Source organism: Seriola dumerili, unplaced genomic scaffold (genome assembly GCF_002260705.1).
Source record: "Seriola dumerili isolate Sdu_G_001 unplaced genomic scaffold, Sdu_1.0 BDQW01001186.1, whole genome shotgun sequence".
Classification (NCBI taxonomy): Eukaryota; Metazoa; Chordata; class Actinopteri; order Carangiformes; family Carangidae; genus Seriola; species Seriola dumerili.
Genome location: NW_019175441.1, coordinates 901 through 24,000, shown reverse-complemented (window position 1 = coordinate 24,000; position 23,100 = coordinate 901). Strand labels below are relative to the sequence as shown.

Below are 23,100 nucleotides of genomic sequence, written 5' to 3'. Positions count from 1 at the left end.
GAACGAATGAAATCGCATCTTCTAAATTAAGCTGAGAGTTTATTTGTCCTGAAAGTTACAGTCAGTGATCTCTCACTCACACACACACACACACACACACACACACACACACACACACACACACACACGTCTCTAATCGTCTTGTTCTGTCCGTTGATCAGTTTCTTTAAAACATCATTTCTGCTTAAAGATGATTAAAAGAATTAGACAATAATCAATACAGCTGCTGATTCTGACTAATTGATTAATCGCTCCAGTTCCAATTTGAATAATTCACTGAACTTTTCCTGACGAAACGCTGCAGAAGCCGTTGTGTTGTTGTGTCATTGAGAAGATACACAACATGATCAGACAGTAATTATTCATAATTAGTGCGTGGTTATATCTCAGGCTCGTGTTGCACATGTTCTTATGTAACGTGTTTTATTGTGAAGGTTGTTGGCTCAGCGCTCACCAACACCAAGTGTCGTCTGCAGCTGCTCGACTCTCCGACACAATGACGAGAAGCGTCCGTCTTTTCTCCCGCTCCACTAACGATCTGGTCGACCAGCTGTTTTCAGACCTGCGGCGTTTAATCCGGATCAGCCACACTGAGCTTAATGGCTCCTGTAGCCAGGTGCATGCTGGGATGCAGAGTGAAACCACCGGTTGCATCGGGTCTCAGATAAGACCTGGAGGTGTGGATGAACCGGACCGGGTCTCAGATGTTTCCCTGGTGTCGCCGTCACAGAGAGAAACGAGTTGCACTAAAGCGGAATGATCCTTTAATCAGACACAAAGAGAATCATGGGAATCGGAGGCGGTGACTTGAGGTGTGTTTCAGGTGTGTGTCCGCGGTGATGACGAGGACCTGGGCGGGGTTAATTAATTATTTGTTTCTTTATGTTTTGGGGGCGGTGGGTGGGCGGAGTCTGGGCCTCGTTTCTGACTTCTGTTTGGTCTCAGAACATATCTCACAGAATGTACAGAAACCGTTTAAAATAAGATTAAATCTAGATCTTTTTTTCTTTACAGCTAAATTTGAAAAAAAAGAAAAACGAGAACTTTTTTTGTCGAGTACATGTATTGCGAGGCCTCTCATTTATGTAGATGTTTCACTCCATTCAAATAAAAAACAGAAAAGTACGGCTGCTTGTGTGTGTTGAATGCTGCTGCTGCTCTCAGCGCTCAAGGACGCCGAGCGGCTGCCAATCAAAGGCCGGCGTGGGATGTGCTGCTTTGTGCGGCGGCAGAGACGAGTGGCATTGAAACGTGGCCAGCTCCTCGCTTTTATGTGTAGGCCCATATGTTTCTTAGCAACACAGACCCTCCACGTTATTACCTGCAGCTCGCTCGGCTCGAGTGTCCGCAGCTCAAGTTTGACACAAAAGGTTAATGATAATAAAAATACAGGGGGGGGGGGTTTTGAATCTCTCGCCACAATAGGTGTGAAAAACTCTCAGGAGGGGGGAGGGGTGAAAATCTGTAGCAACAAATGAGCAGAAAGAGAATACATGTCGGTTTTATAGTAAAGATGGAAAATATCAGGATTTATATTTAGATCCACGACGGATCCGTGGAGGTTTAAATCTACAGCTGCAGATACAGATGTTCCTCTTATCATGTTTAATGTGATGAAAACAAAACCACAGTCAGCTGCTGATGAATACACCAGCCAGGAAATGTCAGTCAGAGAAATGTTAAACACCATTAAACCAGACAGCACTAATGTTTTCTGTTGATCCATCAGAAGATATAAAAACCACCTCAGTGTAGTTTCACATCTCCTCTCTCTCTCTGCAGCTCCAGTGACAACAGGTCTGTGAGCCAATCAGACGAGAGGAGGCTCTGAGATATATATATATATATACACACACACAGTATCAGTCCTATGCAGTATTTTTAACAAACATAACATTGTTAATGAATACATAGACTAATATAATTTTCATGAAGCCAAACCTTGATGTCAAACAATTGTTAAATAAACAAATAATTTTTATGCTTCACATTAAACATCAAATGTTGCAGAAGGTAAAAATAAATAATAAGATTATTACTCACAAAGATACGTGTGCATGGCAGGTTTAAAGTCACGTTTAAAGCTGCATTAACTGATTTTCTTTGGGCCACATGGAAGATTATATAGTTGTGAAAGTGTTTACATATTCACACATTGATACATCCATTAGTAATATTAAAGGAATATTGATCAGTGCAGCCTTAAAGAAATGTTTTGTTTCTAGAACATGATGTTAGTCTGGATAATCTACAGAAACCCAGTCCACAGTTTTTACAGGGACTATTTCTTTGGTAGAAAGTAGTTCCTGTAATGAAAACTGCATGGACTTTAAACCACTAACTGAACTGATGCTTTAAAACTATTCATTTAGTCTAAAACTTCAAACTGCAGAGAAATAAGTATCAGATATAAAACAGAGACAATAAAACCACCAGATGTTGAACGTTTTTCTCGGCTTTATTTGACTCCCTCACATCGTACAACAGAAACAAAGAGGACGGGAAGGTGTGACCGGAAGAAAGCATGAAGACCGCACAGCGAGCACGGAGACGACGGCAGAGACGTTTCTACCTCAAGACACGATCCAATACAGACGCTACCATGTTGATAAGTGCGGACTACTCCTTTAAAATGTCTGGATGGTGAAATTGGCGGGAAGATTTTGGCGGCGAGTTAAAGCGAGGACTGAAGTCGACGGCGAGTGCTCGTTAAATTAAAAAAAAACAACTGTACAGCAGAAATGAAAAAACTGTTCACAGCAGCTGACGAAGTCGTGGCAGTAAAAATTACAATCATCAAATAAATTAAAAGCTTCACGTAATAAATAGATTTATTATCTGTTACATGTTTATTATGTGACAGCAGCTGCTGTCCTTCAAGTCAGACACACGTCAGAGGCCTGGACCCTGAGGAGAGTTTAACTGGGTCTGGTTCTGTTAGGACTCCTGGTTTTCATCCTGATAACTGGTCTCATGAAGCTGGTTCTGAACTGGTCCGGTCCTCAGGTCACCTCCATTAATGATTTAGACCATAAAAAGAGATTTACAGCCTCGTGAAATATAAACAACATAATCACAGAATAAGACGCCGTAGAAACACTCGGAGGAAATATGAGAGTTTTTGCCATTGCTACAAAGCTAATGTTAGCGTTAGCAGCTGTTTATTTGCCAGTCTAGAAGAACTTCAATCCTTTACTCACCAACATCTGTCTCCAGAGGTGGAAACAAACACCGATGTTGACTCTTGTCTCTGTCATGTCTTTTCTTCTCCTGAAGTTAGCATGCTAACTAGCTAGCCCTGGCCTGTCTGTCCTGCGTTCCTTTGGAGCGTCTCGTCTTGTAAACGCAACAATGGCTGAAGCTCCACAGCCACTCGCTCCCGGCAAGAAACCACGTTCAGTGGCAGAGAAAACCTACAAACACCCCTTTAATGCTACGCAGGATGCTATTCAGCACATGACCAGAGGGGGCAGCGTCACAGAGTCACGGAGTGGTTTCTGTTTTGTTGTGTAAATATCTGATTAATGATCGATCTGGATGTGAGTTTTCTGATTCTGACTATCGGCAGATAAACAGATAAAAACAGCTGATTTCTTCCTGCTGAGTCGACATGAAAACTTGTTTTGGTCCAGTAAATATCAGCTGTCAGTCAGTGTGGACTAAACAGATGGATGCTACATTAGCATTAGCATCTTGCATTTAATGTGGGTTCACATGAAGTCAGTTACAAAGATTTAAAGCAACTGACACCGTCAGAAATCTTAAATCAGGCTGGAGTAGAAGTGATTGTTCTGATCATTTTAAAAATGTCACTCGTTCTTTATTTCTTGTGACTTTATTATAAACTCAGTGCTTTTGTCCCTGTCAGGATCCTGTAGAAATGATTTTCCAGCGATCTGATTGGTCAGTAGTTGTTTCTGACAGGTGAACCAGCTTCATGAGTCCAGAACACCTGAGTTAAACCCAAAGAGAGCTGCTAACCTGCTAACATGCTAACCTCCCCTCATGATACAGACCTCTGCAGAGACAATGCACAAGTATAATGGTGATGATGATGATGATGATGATGGTGAGGATGATGATGAGGATGGTGGCGGTGGTGTTTGATGTAGACAGGTAATGAGGATGATTTGCGAGCAGTGAGTATAAGTGCAGCACAGGTAATATGTGAGTGTCAGTGCATCGTTAAGGTTAGCCAGAGTAAAGGGTTAATCAGGACCAGCCTTCAGTAAACACTCTGTCTGATCCTCGGGGGCCGGCTCACATCCAGGGACGTGATTGGTTAGTTAGATGGAGGGCGTGTTGGTGTGAATGGACGTGATGAAGGGCTGGATATCTGACGTTATGGCCTGGCTTCTCTCCTCCTCCTCCTCCTCCTCCTTTCAAAGCAGGTGCTTCGTCAAGTATTAGTCGGGGACGATGTCACTTCCTGTTAGAAAAGTGAGGCTTTCTTCTTCAGTTCATTTCGTTTCCATAAAGAGAGGCGGTCGAACTCGGCCATCGGCATCCCGAACACCTGCTCGAACTGCTCGGGATCCAGGTGTCTCTGGGAGAGGAGAAGAAGAAGGAGAATCAGGGTCAGTTTTTATCAGAGGACTAAAAGCAGATTTCAGAGCCGGACTCAGAGTGAGATGTCGCTGTTTTTCTACACTCTCTGACAGCAGTAGAAAATAGAAACATCTTCAGGTGCAGGATTGATTTTCCGAGGATTTCTTGGTTCAGGGTCCGAACGGGTCTCGTTAAACCGCTTCACACATCACTAGTGAAACTAGTTCACTGCAGACCTTAACCACTGATCCAACACGCCTGCACACACACACACACACACACACACACACACACACACACACACTGTGATACACACCTCCAGTCGAGTGCGGTCCACTCCTGGCGGCAGCTTACAGCGCCCTCTGTGGGTCACAACCAGCGCTTCATAGGGATAGACCTGAGCAGCAGAGAGACGTGAACTGTGACGTCCATGGTCAGGAGCTATTATTATAATTATTATCAGATAATATTGTCATTGTCATGTTAATGACAAAATGACTGAACCATTAACTGTGACCCCAGAAATTTATATCTGCAGCATCTAACAACACGATGTGTTAATATATAATAAATACACAAACAACCATAAACAATATACACATTTAAAAACATCTACATTTATGCTTCAGAGAAAACACTGATAAATAAATATCAGATCATAAAGTTTCTTTTTAAAGTTGTTTCTTTCCTCCTGTTTCATGCTTCAGAAACATTTGCAGAAAATGCAAAAAAAACTGTATAAAAATGTTTTTAATTAAAGCTCCGACCTCAAAATCTCATCAGATCTACGTCTGGAACATGAACTTTCTCAACGAGGTTCAGTGGAGAAGAAAATAAATTTTAATTTCCACCTGGTTCAGTTCACAATAATCACATCATGTTGGTTTATTTTGAACAAATTATACTCTTCAAACCTTTCTCCTGTATAAATGATTATACAAACAATAAATCCTCCACTGATTCTGTGTTGTTAGAAAGCGTTGGCAGCTCTCACCTTCTGCTCCAGGATGCTCGGCAGAGAGTTTCCTCTGTCCATCCTCTCCCTGCGAGCTTCTCCGTTCTACAGCAGAACAAACGCAACAAAAATTACACACAACAACGTAAAACCTGGAGAACACAAACGCAGCACAGGGACGGCAAGCCAAAGAGAAAATGCATGGTGACACAAACACACACACACATGCATCTGCTCACACACACTGTGTTCAGGACTGTGCAGAAGCTCATGCAGGAGTCAGTTCACACCTGCAGCTGTTCAGTTGCAGCACACACACAGTTCATGTCTGAGGAGGCGACACACACTCACCTGAGCAGCTGCCAAAACACAACGACAGGAAGGAGAGACGGCGAGGACAGGGAATAAAAAACACATGAGTGAGCCGCACTGCGACGTGTTCCTCCACCAGCATCAACATTAAAATAGTCCCCAACAGATGAGCTCTTTCCTCCGTTTCATTGTATAAAACTGAACATGAATCCTACCTGATGGTCCTTTGTCTCCGTCTGTGGAGAACTCTGCAGACTGCATCTGCAAACACCAAACACCTGGTTACACGTTTTACACTGAAAAACTAAATTCACTTTAAAAGGTTCATTTTGTTTCTGGAATTGTAAATGGCGACATACGGAAGCTCTGAGACGCAAGTACAAGAAGTAATACTCATTTTAGCCACAAGGAAAAAAAAATATTTCACAGCCCCTTGTGGCCTACGTGGGTATTACACATTACAACCCTGTGATATTAGCTCTGTACGGGAGCTGTTGCACTCATTTTATTTTATACTGTTTTATATTTATATCAGTTAATTATCACATAATCTCAGGATAAAAAGTCATTAAAAATAACGTTTTTTTTTTTGAGATAATACGATAATTATCCTGTTTTTCCAAGATAACAATAATTTTATTAATAATAATAATAATAATTATCTTTATGATTATCTTATTATTTGGTTTGTTTTGTTTGTTAATTTAATCCTGATATCATGTAATAATTAATTTGTGATATCCAGATAATAATATAAAATAAAGTGAGTGCAATGAGACACTCCTCAGCTGTTTCAGTGTTGACTTTACATTTTATTATTGAGGCGACGCCACATGTGAACTGTGATAATAATGTTTTTCCTTTCAGTGCGCTGGCCTAGTTATTAAATATTCCTCCTGTGTAGACCCAGTCTCACAGTCTGCAGCTGCAGACACAAACACTCACTCTGGTCAAGCCTGAGCCTGAACGTGAAGGAGACTTTGATGCACTCGCTGACAAACCTGCAGGTAAAACACAGAAACACAGGTAATCTCAGTGAGCGTCGATTCATCCTGAACCAGGAACTAAACGCAGATAAAGCCTCAGACGGTCAGTGTTTCTCACTGGTGTGCATGTGTGTTCTGTCGGGCAGCGACTGTGTCTTCCTCCGATAAACGGCTTTCTCTTTCTCCTCCTTCAGGATCAGACGGCCCAGGTTGGACTTGATCTGGACACAGACGCAGGGAGCTCAGGTGTTACAGGTGTCAGACAGGTAGGTCATAACCTTTATTCATCTCGAGTAACTGACCTTCTCCAGCTCCTGCTCCTGCAGCGTCTTGGCCTCTTCTGTCAGGTCCTCAAACTCATCTTCCTCCGGCAGCTCCTTCTTCTTCCTCCACTCGATCTCTGCGAGAGTTCACGTTTAAAGTTAGATCTGTCACCGAACTCAGGCTACGTCCACACTGCTACCATTTCTTTTTAAAACGCCATTTTCAAACGATATCCGTCCAGACTGTCACACCTGAAAACTCATACATGTGCATTCACTACACTGGGCATATGCAAGCTGGTGTATACAGGAAGTAGATTGTCTCCTCTGCAGTTGTAGCATTAAAACAGAATGTAAGTGAACAACAGCTGCAAAGACAACAAGGTCAGTAACTCTGTCATTCATTATCATGTTGTATTCACCACTGGTAGTCCAGGCTGATGAGAGCCAATCAGGGGAGACCATGAGTGTGACCTCATCGATTACAAACGTCTCACTTTCTGTCCAGACTACAACACAACCCCAGAGTTTTCAAAATAAAACACAACCCCAGATTTTTCAAAATAATACACAACCCCAGAGTTTTCAAAATAAAACACAACCCCAGAGTTTTCAAAATACAACAAGTCGTGTGGACAGAGGCAAAAACATAGTAGTGTGGACATAACCTCAGCCTCACTCTGTGTGTTTACATGGATCTGTGTGTGTGTGTGTGTGTGTGTGTGTGTGTGTGTGTGTTACCCATGGCTGCCAGCGAGGGGGGGCAGGGCCAGTACTCCGTCTCTATCTTGGAGGGCTGGTTGGGATCCGGAGGCTGAGCTGCAGGAAACTTTGCGGACTGGATGACTCCGCTGCCCTCCACATGTTTACCATCTGCAGAGACACAGTAAACACAGGAAGTCAGTGAGGACGGAGCAGAAAACGCATAAAGACACTGATAAACAAGAATAAGAGCTCACCCTGTTTGTAGTTGGGAGGTTTCCTGTAGATGTTGGTTCCATTATCTGAAAAAATATTTCTCAGGTGTCAGAGTTTGGAAGTCCAGGAGTGACAGTATTAACATAAAATCAATTAACCACATGTGAAGATGACGTATAATATCTATACCAAAAATATAAAATTAATAACATTAGAATTGAAATTAAAACTACAATGACAAATAATTTTCATTATACTCATTAACTTGTATTAGTTTATTTATAATCAGTTAAACTACAATTAAATAAACTGATTAATTAAATTTGCATTTAAATGATGCATTAATCATAATAAAAAATATCATTCGCTGTGTTAATTATATGTTTATGATCTATATTAATAGTGAATTCATAGTTGAATTTTTTAATGGAACTGCAAAATTAAGGAAATAGAATTAATTAACTGAAAAATTTAATGACCTTTTAATTGTTTTTTTGTCTTTTCTTACTTTGAGTTTATTAATGCATCATTAAAATTTTAAATAAATTTAAATGTAATTTAACTCATCAACTAATAGCTTTTAAAAAATGTATCACTTCATTAATCTATTGATTCATATGATTAAATTATTCGTGGATCAGATCCGGGCTCCATAAAACAAAACACTCTTATAATGAAACTGAGTGTTTTTGGGAGACGATGTTAAAATAAAAACTGGCCTTTAAATAAAGTCCTTGTAAAAATTAAATTCAAAGTTAAAACATTCGACTGACTGAGAATCACATCATGTCTGGTTGAACTGTCTCATGTAAAACTTAATATATCAATATTATTGATCTTTTTTACTATTATTATCTATTTTAATTCCAAGACAAGAAAAGAACAGATTTGCAGCCTGTTTCTAATGTGACAAACAGGGACGTAGTTTCATCTGAGGTGTGTGTGTGTGTGTGTGTGTGTGTGTGTGTGTGTGTGTGTGTGTGTGTGTGAGAGACCTGGTCTGTGGAAATGCTGCAGGCTGGTGCTGATCTTGCGTCCAGCGTTGAGCTGCAGCGTTGATCCTCCAGGAGAACCACTGTCACTCTCTGCTCTGCGTCCCTTCACCTGACACACAAACACACACAGATGATGATGAGGATGAGGATGAGGATGAGGATGATGATGAGGATGATGATTAGGATGATGATGAGGATGAGGATGATAATGATGATGAGGATGAGGATGATGCTGGGCAGATTGATCTTATAAACTATGTTGGATACAGGTTTTAATAGTTCTCTCCGTCGTCTGTCCAGGATGACGGACTGCTTTGATGGCAGCTGGATTATTTTGACACACAGGCTTTTCTTTTGAAAAGCGGCACTGACAGGATGAGATTCTGGTCTGTAAACGGTCGGCCCAGCAGGTGGCGCTGTGAGCGGTAAACACAGATTCAGACTGAAACTGAAACTGACAGTGACTCTGAGTCTCAGCAGTTTTTCCCTTCTGTCCCTGGAGTATAATTAGATTTGACTTCACAGGACTGAAGCTCATTCATGACTGATGGAGATCATCAGTGAGGTCACAGCCGCCGCCACAGAGACGCTCTCTGTTCCCAGCGCTGCAGGAAAACTCCAGTCATTAAATGTCACATTTCTAACACGGAGGAGACAAAGCAGAGAGACGAGAGGATGAGGACATCAGTCCAACCACTGTTTGTCCTTAATGTCTGGGTCGTGACCCGGCAGTGAGACATGAGAGGTCACCGAGGGTTCGTCTCCTCTCAGCTTGGAATTCTAAATGATTTATTCTTTATTCCAGCTTTTGTCTTCAGTAAATATCATTTTAAATAACGTGGAATCTATAAATTGAATTCAAGTACTCGTTGTTTCATCCACATCTAATGGTCTTCATCAGCAGGTGGAGTTTGCTCAGTTGTCATGGAGACGGTTTAGTTGTTATCAAGCTCCCTGAGGGTGGAGTTTCACTTATGTGATAAACGTCCACTAGCTCCAACTGTAGTCGACAACCAAACTGAGGAAGACCATGAAATGTGGCTGAAAGCTTTGATGACACAGAGTAAGGGGACATGGTGAAGAATGAATCTTCAAGCTCAGGTTATAGAAATGTTTAATAAGTGAACGTGAGGAAAAGGATGATAATCAAACTGTATTTGAAGTTATATAATATTGTATTTTCCATTTACTTTGTCCAACTATTGTTCAAACGTAAGAGTTTTAGTTCTTCGTTTTTCACAGGAAACAAATAACTTTTGCTTTTTAACAAATAACTCCCTTTTTTGTCGCTTGTTTTGTTTGAACTTTGGAGACATTGAACGGAAGAAAAGTAAAAACAAATTCACGCATTTCTTATTCAGTAACTTAAATACTTCTCTGGGACTTGACCCAGATCCAGGTTTTATAGTGTCACAGTTTGCAGTGAAGGTCTTCATCACCCGAGTTTCCAGCTTTTACAGAATCATTTATCAGACCAGTATCCCAAACACATATAACCAACAAATATTCTCCCAAAACATTTGAATCTTTCCACACGACCCGAAGACGTGGAGACGATTCATGTGACACGACAAACTCCACTGTTACTGTTCTGTGCACGAGAGGTGTGATGATGGAAAGCCATCTGTAGGTCCTCACGCTGGCTCTCCAGAGTATTTACCAAGAAAATGTTGCATAAAAAAATTGAGGAAAAAACGGTGCAAAAATGTCATAATGCACTGAACAAATGTTGTATTCTGTCTCTTATTAACTGTGCTGTGTTACAGGTGTGAGGCTGATGTACCTGCATTATCTGCTCCATGACAGGTGAGTGAGAGTCTTACCTCAGGAGACATGGTGGGAGATGTGGAGGGAGGAGAGAGAGATCGCTGCAGGTCACAGAAACACAAGGCCGACATTATAACACACTCAAAATACGACTTAATACTGTTACTACAGTAACTACAGAAATAATGAGGTTGAGACAAAAGGAGTTAGAGAGGGTGTAATGTCTTCATTTTAAACCTTTCCAGGCTGATTATTTTACCGCACAATCTACATAATGTCTAAAACATAAAGTTGTCACAACCTGCCTTTGGTGCCTTGGCAGGGTCTCCTGGTAAACTTACCTGCTCAAACACACCTGTAGTATCAGTCTGTACACACACACACACATTAACCTGCTATCTGTGTGTGTGTGTGTGTGTGTGTGTGTGTGTGTACCTCTCTGCGCGGCGGGTCGAGCGGGGAGAAGGTCAGGTGTGGTTGGTAGGTCATCAGGTCTGGTCTCTCCACCTGCAGGATGGCTTTATCTCTGGGCAGAGCTGCCAGGTCTCTGTAGCCCACCACCTGGTCGTTCACTCGGGCCTGAGCACCACACACACACACACACACACACGCACACACACGCACACACACACACACACACACACACACACACACACACACACACACACACGNCCACCTGCAGGATGGCTTTATCTCTGGGCAGAGCTGCCAGGTCTCTGTAGCCCACCACCTGGTCGTTCACTCGGGCCTGAGCACCACACACACACACACACACACACACACACACACAGACACGCACCCACACACACACACACACACGCACGCACACACACGCACACGCGCACGCACACACGCACACAAACACACACACACACACAAACACACACACACACACACACACACGCACGCACACACACGCACACGCGCACGCACACACGCACACAAACACACACACACACACAAACACACACACACACGCACACACACGCACACGCGCACGCACACACGCACACAAACACACACAGATAGCAGGTTAATGTGTGTATGTGTGCACAGACTGATACTACAGGTGTGTTTGAGCAGGTACAAGTTTACCATGATGCCCGTGGCAGGAGACCCCGGGGCGCTCGGGCCCCTGGAAGAAGGCAGGTTGACCGGAGTTACCCGTCCTTCCACCTGACGCCAACAGAAACATTTAGGAGGTGAAATCATTCCAGTTTATCACAACTCAGGTTTTATTTTCATAGTTTTATCCATAATTTATATTAATAATAAAAGCAATGCACTCAGCCTGATCTGGAAACACAGACACGACAATAGAATTAAATGATTTATAGAGAAAACTAACCCAGTGACAATATTACCAAACCATCATCACAGTGTGACACACTCCTCTTTATGCACAAGAGCACAGGAAACAAACAGATTTACTTTACCAGCTAATTTAACTTTTTTTACAGTAGCTTCAAACAGGAAGTGCTGCTATGCTAAGTGAAATAAAATCCAGTCTGTAACAAAGCCACACAGAAATTTGAATGTACAAGTTCTACATGTTGAATTCATCTTCAGTCTTTTTTATTAATATTAGCATTTTAGCATTAGCAAGTTGTGAAAAATAACAGGACTAGGGTTCAACTTAATGCTAATGTTTAACCTCAGTAAGCTAACGTGCTGTTAAGCATTAGCTTGCGGTATATGATGATATTTTGTTTTCCATTAAAGTTATGATGCTTTTACCTCTCAAAAAAAATGGAAATATTTTTATTTTTCTATTTTATGTTCATGTTCTGAGAGGTTCAAATTCATGCTAATGTTTAAGCTAACATGCCATTAAAGATCAGTTTGGTGTTACAGTATCATAACTTCTACATCCTGAGTGGGATGGAGTTAAAGATACTTCACAAACATTTTTCATTTTTCTGTTTCTTGTATTTGTTTTGAAAGCAGATGTAATTCACTGACATGGACCACACCTTAAACAGGTTTGTGTTCAGGTTCACACCAGAGGATATAACCGGTTTCTGGTCTAGTATGTTAGCTTGTAGCATCAACCAGGTTGTATTTATTTAGCTAAATTAGCGTTAGCTTGCTTTAAAATAAAGAATATTTGGCAGCTTTTGACAAATAACATTAAATTTACACTTCTTAAAGTCCCGAGCAGAGAAACTGTGAACGATGTCAGACGTGGTTAAAGTCTGTAGGGAGCAAAGGTCGCTAACAGAGCAGTGTTCATGTCCATGGGCTTCTTGAACCAGAGCTTTTCTAACAGTTTTTCATCTTTTGGACTCGAATGATTCCAGCAGGACAGTTTCATGCTCATCCAAACTGAAGTGAATGAATGTGATTTGAAACTCTGTGGAGGTGATGAACTGGGTGTGACTCAACTGTTTTGCCATTGGTTTACAGAACGGTCGTCTCCAGACATGAGGTCTGCACTTGGACACTTTGGTTTGACTTTGGTTTGTTTCCAATCTGTCTCATCGTCTCGCTGCTCATGACTTTGGCTCCTCTGGACTTTAATTCTCAGCTATTACCCTGATGAGAACAACTTTATCATCACTAATAGAAACGAGGGACAAAACTACATCATTGTTGGAGCAGAGAGCCGTGTGTAGATTCAACTTTTGCCATGAATGTGTGCACTTTTTATTTCCTCCAACTGTCATTTCTAAAGGCCAGTGGGATGATGGATTACCTTCTGCATGGCTGGAGAGAAACCTTCCTCTGTTTGGTTTTAACCAGCTGGAGAGACACAAGAAGAGAGACAATCAGCAAATGCATTTGCCATTATAGAGTATCTGATCTCACGGCTCAGCATCTTATGAATGAGACGGGAATGACTCATCTCGATCTGGAGTAATAACGTTTCATTCCTGCTGCAGTTTATCTCAATAGAAATATGATGAACATACAAACTGTTCTATATCTTAAATAAGCCTTTTTAACAGAAGACATTTTAACTTATCTTTGTTGTTGTTTTGTGTCTCCAGGGGCCCCTTGACCCCCTGGGCCCCTGAGCCTGTGCCCAGTACACCTGTCCATCACTACATCCATGGTCATAGCATGAAAAGCACATGTGGAACTGACAACATTAATGGTGACTCTGGTCCATTTAAGAGTCCCAGTGGACCAGAGCCCTGGAGCTGGCAAACTAAATGGGATGCAGCCATTATTAATGTTGTTAGTAACATCTGTGCTTCTCATGCTCTGACATGACAAAATGTCTGCTGCAAAAAAATCTGTTTGCGTGACTTTATGGATTAAGACAAGAAGATTTAGACGTTCAGATTTAAAACTCCATCTGCTGAGGTCGGTCATGTCATATGATCGAAAGCTCCAGAACAGGTATTAAATTCAGGGTTTGTATAATCATGAAAAACTGGTGTTTTTTCGCCTTTTTCACCAGGAAACGTTACATCACTGAAAGAGATCATTACGATGCCGCAAAGATAAACTCAGAGACGTCTGACCAATGACAGAAAACATCGTGGTTATTTCACGTGTGCTGCGTTCCTTGTGAGCGTTGGTTGTGCACGTCCTCAGACATTAATGCTACGCGTCCATGAGATGCAAGTGAACACATGAACAGTGGGGGCAGCGTCAGAGTTAGACAGGTTTCTGTTTACGCTGTGAAAAGGCAGAAGTTCAATAGAAAGTTTTCTAGCCAGGGATGATCGGTCCCTCGTCTGGATGCAGTCTTTGATCCTCCACACCGCTGTGTGTCAGAAACCTATTTTGACAAAACGACGGGGATTATTATCTTAATCTTTAACAGTGTAATTTTTAAAATTAACACGTGTTCTCTAAAGATAAAGGTGTCCGGTAAATGTAGAGCAGTAAGAAGTCAAATCCTTCCCTCTCACATTTTGTGGAGTAGAAATATGACGTAGCACAAAATGGAAATACTCTAGTGAAGCACAAGTACCTCAGTACTGTACTGAAGGACTAAATGTACTTCCTTACTTTCCCCCACTGGATGTTTCTTCAGTTAATTACCAAATTATATTAATTTTTCAGTGTTTGGTTGTAAAGAGATAAAAAAAGAGTTTTTGCTCGGAACAAATGATTCTGTTAGAGACTCAGACGCAGCTCGTCCCTCGGGGGGGTGAGGCTGGATGACGGGGACAAGGAGACTGTGTGTAAAACAACACTGAGAATCAGATTTAGTCCTGGCTGATATCAGAGCCTCCTCAGGGGACGGATGGTGGAGGTGGAGGAGGAGGTGGAGGTGGAGGAGGAGGTGGAGGGGGGGGGACTGGCTGTAGTCCTGCTCACAGGAAACACACCTTGTACCTAAACAACATGAGAGCCTCTGCTAAGGATATCTCCCGCCGAAAGATCCCCGTTTCCTGTGACCCCTCCTCCTCAAGTCGTGACTTCTCTTTCATCTGCTTCACCCTCCCTTCCTCCTCCATCTCCATCTCCATCCCGCCCTTCGTCTTCCTCCCCCTCCCTCCCTCCCCTCTCCTGTTTATCAGCTCGCCCAGCCGGGCCAACGCCCAGCAGGTCCTCGTCAGTTATTGCTGTGGTTACACTCCTCCCTCCAGAGAATCAACTGAACACAGGCGGGAGAGCTTCACCCTCTGTCTCTCCCTCGTTCATCTATTTCTCACCATCAAATGTCATCAGAGCCCCCCACCCCCCACCCCCCCACCCCTGCAAAAAAAATGACACCAGATCAGTGAGAGAGGATCTTTGTCCTCAGCTGAACCTGATCTTCTGAAGCAGCTTTCATCATCTGGACGGGACTGACAGATGTTTTCCTCTGGATACAGATGCCTAAATATCTTAAACACCAGTACAACCAGTAGCTGGTTAGCTTACCTCAGCATAAAGACTGGAAACAGGAAGCTAACAGCTAGCCTAGCTCTGTGCAAGGTAACAACATCCACCCGCCAGCTTCTGTAAAGCTAGCAGATTTAACCCTGTTAGTGCTGTCAGGTGGGTTTTGTTTCCTTTGGACAAACCAGGCTGTTTCCCTGTTTCCAGACTTTATGCTAAAACTGGATGGTGGCTCACAGCTAATATGCTACGATAGCTTCCTCCGTTTTTGCCTCACAGTTCACCGTTTGTCCTGAGAGGTGGTGAAAGCTCTGGGAACTGGGTGGAGATAAAAGACCGGGACTAGGGCGACGTCACCACGACTACGTTTTCATTTTAAAATGGTGTTTTCAAATGAACTCGATCTCCATCCAAACTAACACAGTTTTCAAAATAAAACTCAACCCCATAGTTTTCAAAAATAAAACAGGTCCAGCTGAGTTTCTGTTGTTGGTGATTGAAAACAAACGAGATGCTTTTTAAAACGAAAACATAGTAGTGTGGACGCATCTTCGGCTGTGGAGTTCCTCAAGATTTGATTCTGGGTCCCGTGTTTTTCTGCCTCCATATGCTCCCTCCCTTTAGGACACATCATACAGATGTCTGTCTGTGTCTCCTTTGCATAATTGTATTAGTGGATGTTTCAGTTTCTTGCAGCTGAAAACCAAAGTTTATCTTTGATCACACCCATGAAATTTCTCACCACCGCTGACGATCCCTGGCTCCCATAAACCTTGTGCTCATCTTTCACTCCTGGTTTGGACGTATTAAGTCAGTTTCCAGTCGTGTTAAACTACATCCTTTCTTATTGTTCCAGCAGCTGGAAAAAATCGCCCACTGCTTAGTCTCCTCTCATATCCACTGTTGTAACGTCCTGTATTCCTGTTTAACTGAAGATGCAGCAGCTCAGTTACGGCCTCATTGCACTGGCTCCCTGTTACATTTACCATTGGATTCAATATCCACATGACTTCTTTTAAGGAGATGCCACTATATATCAGTGAATTGACTCCACATCGATGCAGGAGGCCTCTTAGGTCATCATTTTACTGATGCATCACAGGTTGGTCTGCAAAATATTTATCTGTACAGTGACTGGATCTGTCAGATAAATGTAGAGCAGTAAAAAGTACAATATTCCTTCTAAAATAAAGTAGAATAAAATGGAAGTATTCAGTGTTGTAGTTCAGCATAGTACTTGAGTAAATGTACTCGGTTACTGCTTCAGAGTCTCTGAGGAATGATCCATCCATGTGACCGGCAGCAGTCTGAGTGCTCTCTGTGTCCGAGAGTCTTATCACTAAGAGCTTTTACTGCCAGAGAGCACATCAATGGAGCTGAGCTCAGTGTGTGTGTGTGTGTGTGTGTATGTGTGTGTGTATGGTCCATTAGTCCTAACACACACACACACACGGTTAAAACACACCTTACAAGTGATTGAGTAAATGTACAAAATCGTACAGGAGGTTTTTTGTGCAGCATCACAGCAACATAAAGACTTGTTGTTATTAAGGCTGCAACTAATTACCTTCATTTCTGTTTGTAGTTATTGAACAGTTTTATAATTAAGTGATTATTTGTTCAGTCTAAAATGTCAGAAAACAGTGAAAACCTCCAGAAGATGTTCAGTTTTTCCTGAGGAAACATTTAGAGAACCCAGCAAATATCTGACAAATGGTTTCAATCATTAATCAATTATCAATTTATCATTTCAGCTCTATAATGACTTTAGTTTAGTTTAGTTTTAGATCATCACACTTAAAGTCAGCGTATGAGCAGGAGCAGTAGGAGGAAGCTACAGGCCACACCATGTGTATAAGCCACAGAAATCACAGTATATATATATATATATATATATATACTATATNATATATATATATATATATATATATATATATACTGTATATATTTGAAAGATCTATTACAGTTTTTTTTTTTTACAGATGTTTAAATAATATATAATATTTTAGTAGGAAAAGTATTTCTCAGTGGTGTTGTGTTTGAGGAATGGACTAGATTAAATGATCGATAGAAGATAAATTGGCAGCTATTTTTGATAATTGATTAACAGGTATTAAATAAAATACTTCACTGGTTCCAGCTTCTCAAATGTGAATATTTGCTGTTTATTTTTACTGTTTTATTAGTTTATACTTGATGCATTTTGGACTGTTCAGACAAAAAAAGACATTTGAAGATGTTATCTCTGTTTTCTGACAGTTTAACGAAATGACTGACACCCAAACGTGTTCTGGCTCCTTCTCTTTAAATATGAGGATTTGTGGCTTTCCTCTGTTTTACATCAGTGTAAACTGATTATCTTCTGGTTGTAACTGGTGGTTGAGAAAATTCAATGTAAAGACATCACCCTGTGGGTTCTGGGTAATAAATACAGCCATCTTTAGACCAAATAATACAAGAAAGCATTATAATAATGAAAACAATGGTAATTTGAGCCTATAATTGACCTAAAGGCATCATATCTGTGTATTTGCTCAGAATAAAACTGTGTGTTCTGTAATTATGATCCAGGCAGAAGCTGTGGGGATGTGTCCTGGGAGCACAGGCCTGAGATAAACAGATGATGATGATGATGATGATGATGATGATGGTTTTATCAGAGACATGACGAAGAGCAGGTCTGAAATGATCCTTCGATGTTAAAACAGCACCTTAACGCGCCGCTGCTCATGTGGCCTTCGGTATCTGTGGCTTAATTACGCGGATGAAAGGGGAGGGAGAGGAGACAAGTGCGTCTGCAGCCACACGATAAAAATACAGCCAGTAAATCCTGGGTTGAACACGGCAAAAACACGGGATCTGATGGCTATATTCTCAGTCATTATTTAGGAGGAAAGAAGCCGTTCTTACCTCCAAACAGCGCAGAATAAATCACAGTGAGCAAGGAGGGCGAGATCCGGCTGGACGCATCCAGGAGACCGACGGTGACGCTCCTCGGCTGAAGAGGACGGAGGGAGGGGAGGAGGACGGGTAGAGGTGGGAGGGTGGAAGAGGAAGAGGACGGAGGAGGAGGAGGAGGTGCTATGAGATCTGGCTGCAGCTTGGTTTTAAAGCCCGGGCTGGGGGCTGCTGTGACCCTGCAGGAGGAGGAGGAGGGGGATGTTTTCCTGTTGCTCCAGCGGGACACTCCACGATGTGCAGGGGAACAATCACCGCTGTGTTATGACATTGCATAATGTCTGCCTCCAAGAAACATGATCAAGATCCTCCTGCAACTGAAACGAGTGCTGCACCAAAACCAAGAGGGCGGTGTTATTATGCAACGACCATAGAAACATCTTATATTGTTCATTTAATAAAAACAAGGACGTTTCAACAAGAACTAGTTGTCATGTTGAAATTGCAAAACATATGCCATATATAGTCATTTATATATTGTATATAGCTGTTTTAAGTGGTATCTTCTTTATTTCCTTTTTTATTTTCATTTATTTCATTCAAATTAAATATTTTATCTTGTTTTATTCTTCATCTCATTTCATTTTAGTTTTATTTCCATCTGTATCAAAGATGGTGTTTTATTTAAGGAAATTAAGATAAGCATATACATATATACAGTATATAAGCAATATAACATCATTAAAACTGATAAACAAAATTATAAACAAAATAATGGAACGGAAAAAAAATCGTAGTATAGTATAGTAAGGCATTAAAATGTCAAATATATCATAGTATAGTAAGGCTCAAAAAGTAGAAAAAAAGTCATTATAATATGACATAAAAAGGCATAGAAACCTCACAGTATAGAAATGCATGAAATGTCATAAAAATGTCATAAATATTATATTGAGGCATAAAAAGGCATAAAAGCGACATAGTATGGTTCCAATACAAGCGGTTACACCACACAGTTAGCTTACACACAGTAACTTCAGCTAATATTACAAGGTTTCTCCTCATATATGTGATATTTACCAAATGTGGACATGTATGCAATTAGCTACCAAGATTATTTTAACACTGAGATATAAAGTTTACTTCGAATTATGAATGCTAACTGTGTTAGCAGCGACTTCGTACCGCGTATCCAGGAGCCTGCTGCAGTCAGGCAGCCAGTGTAGGTGGCCGTGCATGTCAAAGATCCTCTATACAGAAGATGCTGTATTACAGGCAGCACCAATGGTATGAAATGTGACAGTAGCTAATTTTAAAATCTATCCCTGTCTAGACTTACCTCTCTGCATCCTTTGGGAAAGAAAAGACAGATGCGTTTTTTTTGTTATTACAGCCTGTTGCTGCACAATGGTCGGGCATTTTAACACTAACTGATGGATTACTTTTCCCTGTTGGAACAAAGATGAGGAGCCTCCGACTCCACGGCTTCTCCTATTGGTGCAGCAATGATCCTGCAAGTCCTCACCACAGCTGCAGCCGTTTAAGCATCAGAGGAAGAGACTTTAAGAACCCGGCCAGCACATCATTAGTGGCGGCTGACATGATAGGCAGCTCAACTCTGTACCTCCTTTGTGAACATTTGTGTGTAATGTGTAATATGGTTTGAGATGCTGGTAGTGATTGTTGGGGACTGGGCTAGGTTTAAAATTCTGATTGTGCCTCTCACCCTTAGAAAAAGACTGTTGGACACATTAATTCAATTCAATTCAATTCAAACTTTATTTATAGAGCGCATTTCATGCACAAGGCAGACACAATGCACTTTACAGCATACAACAAAACAATAACAAACAAGACAAAGCACAGAGTAGACAAGCACACACACACACACACACACACACACACACACACACTCAATCAAATGCCGTTGAGAAGAGAAAAGTTTTTAACCTATTTTTAAAAAGATTGACTGACGGGGCAGTCTTTACTGCCTCAGGCAAACTGTTCCACCTGTGTGGGGCATAAACAGAAAATGCAGCCTCCCCTTCCTGAGTTTTGGTGCGGGGAATGACTAGTGTACTAGTGTTTGTGGACCTGAGGGTTCTTGCTGGTGTGTAGGTAATTAGCATGTCTGTTAGGTACTGAGGTGCAAGACCATTTAGTGCTTTATAAACTAACAGGAGGACTTTGAAATCTATTCTTTTTTTGACGGGTAACCAGTGCAGGGTTTTAAGAACGGGTGTGATGTGTTGATATTTTTTTGTACCAGTGAGAATACGTGCTGCTGCATTTTGAATTAGTTGTAATTGTCGAATGCTTGTGTTTGTGAGGCCAGTGAATAGGCTGTTACAGTAATCTAATCTGCTGGTTATGAATGCATGAATTAATTTTTCAGAGTCAGGTTTTGATAGAAATTAATTTAGATATATTTTTTAGATGGTAGAAAGATGATTTTGTGATGTGGTTGATATGAATCCTGAACTTTAAATTGTTATCCATGATTATGCCAAGATTTTTTGCAACAGTTTTGCTCTCCAGAGAGAGGGACTTGAGGTGTTCAGCCACTCTCAGTCTTTGAGTCTGTGCACCAAAGATTAGTATTTCTGTTTTGTCTTTATTTAACTGCAGGAAGTTTTCTGTCATCCATTTGTTAATGTCACTGATACATTGGGTGAGGGACTGTATGGGAGATAAGTCATCATGGTATAGAGAAATGTAGAGTTGCGAATCGTCTGCATAATTGTGGTAATTGACGTTATGGTTAGTGATGATATGTGAAAGTGGAAGCATGTACAGGTTGAACAGTAATGGTCCAAGAATTGACCCCTGGGGAACCCCACATGTAACATCCTTTTTGTTGGAAGAGAAGTCGCTGATGGAAACATAAGACTTCTTGTCATGTAAATATGAATTGAACCATTTTAGAACAGGACCAGATAAGCCCACCAATTTCTCGAGTCTCTCCAGCAGAATTTTATGGTCAACCGTATCAAAGGCAGCACTGATATCAGGTAAAACAAGAATGGATATTTTTAGGAACAGGGGTGCTGCTTCTTGTGTTTTTGGGTTGGTTAGAATCACAAGGAAATAGTATAGTAAGGCATAAAAAGCATAAAAACGACATAGTATAGTAAGACATAAAAAGTCATAAAAATTACAGTATAGTAAGGCATTAAAAAGACATAGTATAGTAAGGTATAAAAATCATAAAAAAGACATAAAAACGACATAGTTTAGTAAGGCATAAAAAGTCATTTAAAACTACATGGTATAGTAAGGCATTAAAAAGACATAGTATAGTAAGGTATAAAAATCATAAAAAAGACATAGTATAGTAAGGCACAAAAAAGACCTTGTATAGTAAGGGAGAAAAAGTGATAAAAACATTATAGTATAGGAAAGCACGAAAATGTCATAGTATAGTAAGGCCTAATAAAGTGATAAAAATGTCATAGTTAGTAAGGCATAAAAACGTCTTAGTATAGTAAGGCATAAAAACGTCATAGTACAATAAGGCATAAAAAGTGATAAAAACGTCAAGGCATAAAAGGTGATAAAAACGTCATAGTAGTAAGGCATAAAAACGTCATAGTATAATAAGGCATAAAAAGTGATAAAAACATCATAGTATAGTAAGGCATAAAAAGTAATAAAAATGTCATAGTATAGCAATGCATAAAAAGTGATAAAAATGTCATAGTATAATAAGGCATAAAAAGTGGTAAAATGGCATAATATGGTAAGGCATGAAAGGTGATAAAAATGTCATAGTATAGCAAGGCATAAAAAGTGATAAAAATGTCATGTTATAAAAAGGCATAAAAACGTCATAGTATAGTAAGGCATAAAAAGTGATAAAAATGTCATAGTATGATAAGGCATAAAAACGTCATAGTATAGTAAAGCATAAAAAGTGATAAAAATGTCATAGTATAGCAAGGCATGAAAAGTGATAAAAACGTCATAGTATAATAAGGCATAAAAAGTGATAAAAATGTCATGTTATAAAAAGGCATAAAAACGTCATAGTATAGTAAGGCATAAAAAGTGATAAAAATGTCATAGTATGGTAAGGCATAAAAAGTGATAATAACGTCATAGTATAGTAAGGCATGAAAACGTCATAGTATAGTAAGGCATGAAAAGTGATAAAAATGTCATAGTATAGCGAGGAATAAAAAGTGATGAAAATGTGATAGTATAGTAAGGCATGAAAACGTCATAGTATAGTAAGGCATGAAAAGTGATAAAAATGTCATAGTATAGCGAGGAATAAAAAGTGATGAAAATGTGATAGTATAGTAAGGCATGAAAACGTCATAGTATAGTAAGGCATGAAAAGTGATAAAAATGTCATAGTATAGCGAGGAATAAAAAGTGATGAAAATGTGATAGTATAGTAAGGCATGAAAACGTCATAGTATAGTAAGGCATGAAAAGTGATAAAAATGTCATAGTATAGCGAGGAATAAAAAGTGATGAAAATGTGATAGTATAGTAAGGCATGAAAACGTCATAGTATAGTAAGGCATGAAAAGTGATAAAAATGTCATAGTATAGCGAGGAATAAAAAGTGATGAAAATGTGATAGTATAGTAAGGCATGAAAACGTCATAGTATAGTAAGGCATGAAAAGTGATAAAAATGTCATAGTATAGCGAGGAATAAAAAGTGAT

General features: G+C 40.5%; 1 protein-coding gene across 4 annotated transcripts; it reads right to left on the bottom strand.

The window, feature by feature from the left end:
• Positions 1-4,363: 4,363 nt before the first annotated feature.
• Positions 4,364-18,884, bottom strand: LOC111238036 (dematin-like). 4 transcript variants are annotated; one of them, XM_022767413.1, is made up of 17 exons: positions 18,437-18,884; positions 13,440-13,486; positions 11,840-11,920; positions 11,421-11,492; positions 11,180-11,251; positions 10,801-10,845; positions 8,978-9,086; positions 8,024-8,068; positions 7,806-7,937; positions 7,104-7,201; positions 6,920-7,022; positions 6,761-6,816; positions 6,031-6,076; positions 5,855-5,862; positions 5,543-5,608; positions 4,865-4,945; positions 4,364-4,546 (listed from the first exon to the last, which is right to left on the bottom strand). In XM_022767413.1, the coding sequence occupies exons 2-17, from the start codon at positions 13,446-13,448 to the stop codon at positions 4,433-4,435; spliced, it is 1,137 nt and encodes a 378-aa protein (XP_022623134.1). In that variant the 5' UTR covers positions 13,449-13,486; positions 18,437-18,884; the 3' UTR covers positions 4,364-4,432. The 4 variants fall into 4 exon arrangements, 3 of the variants coding, with proteins under 3 accessions (XP_022623134.1, XP_022623135.1, XP_022623136.1); XM_022767414.1 differs by lacking the exon at positions 11,421-11,492 and having other exon boundaries at positions 11,180-11,323; XR_002665801.1 differs by lacking the exon at positions 5,855-5,862 and having other exon boundaries at positions 4,529-4,546.
• Between the last annotated feature and the right edge of the window lie 4,216 nt (positions 18,885-23,100).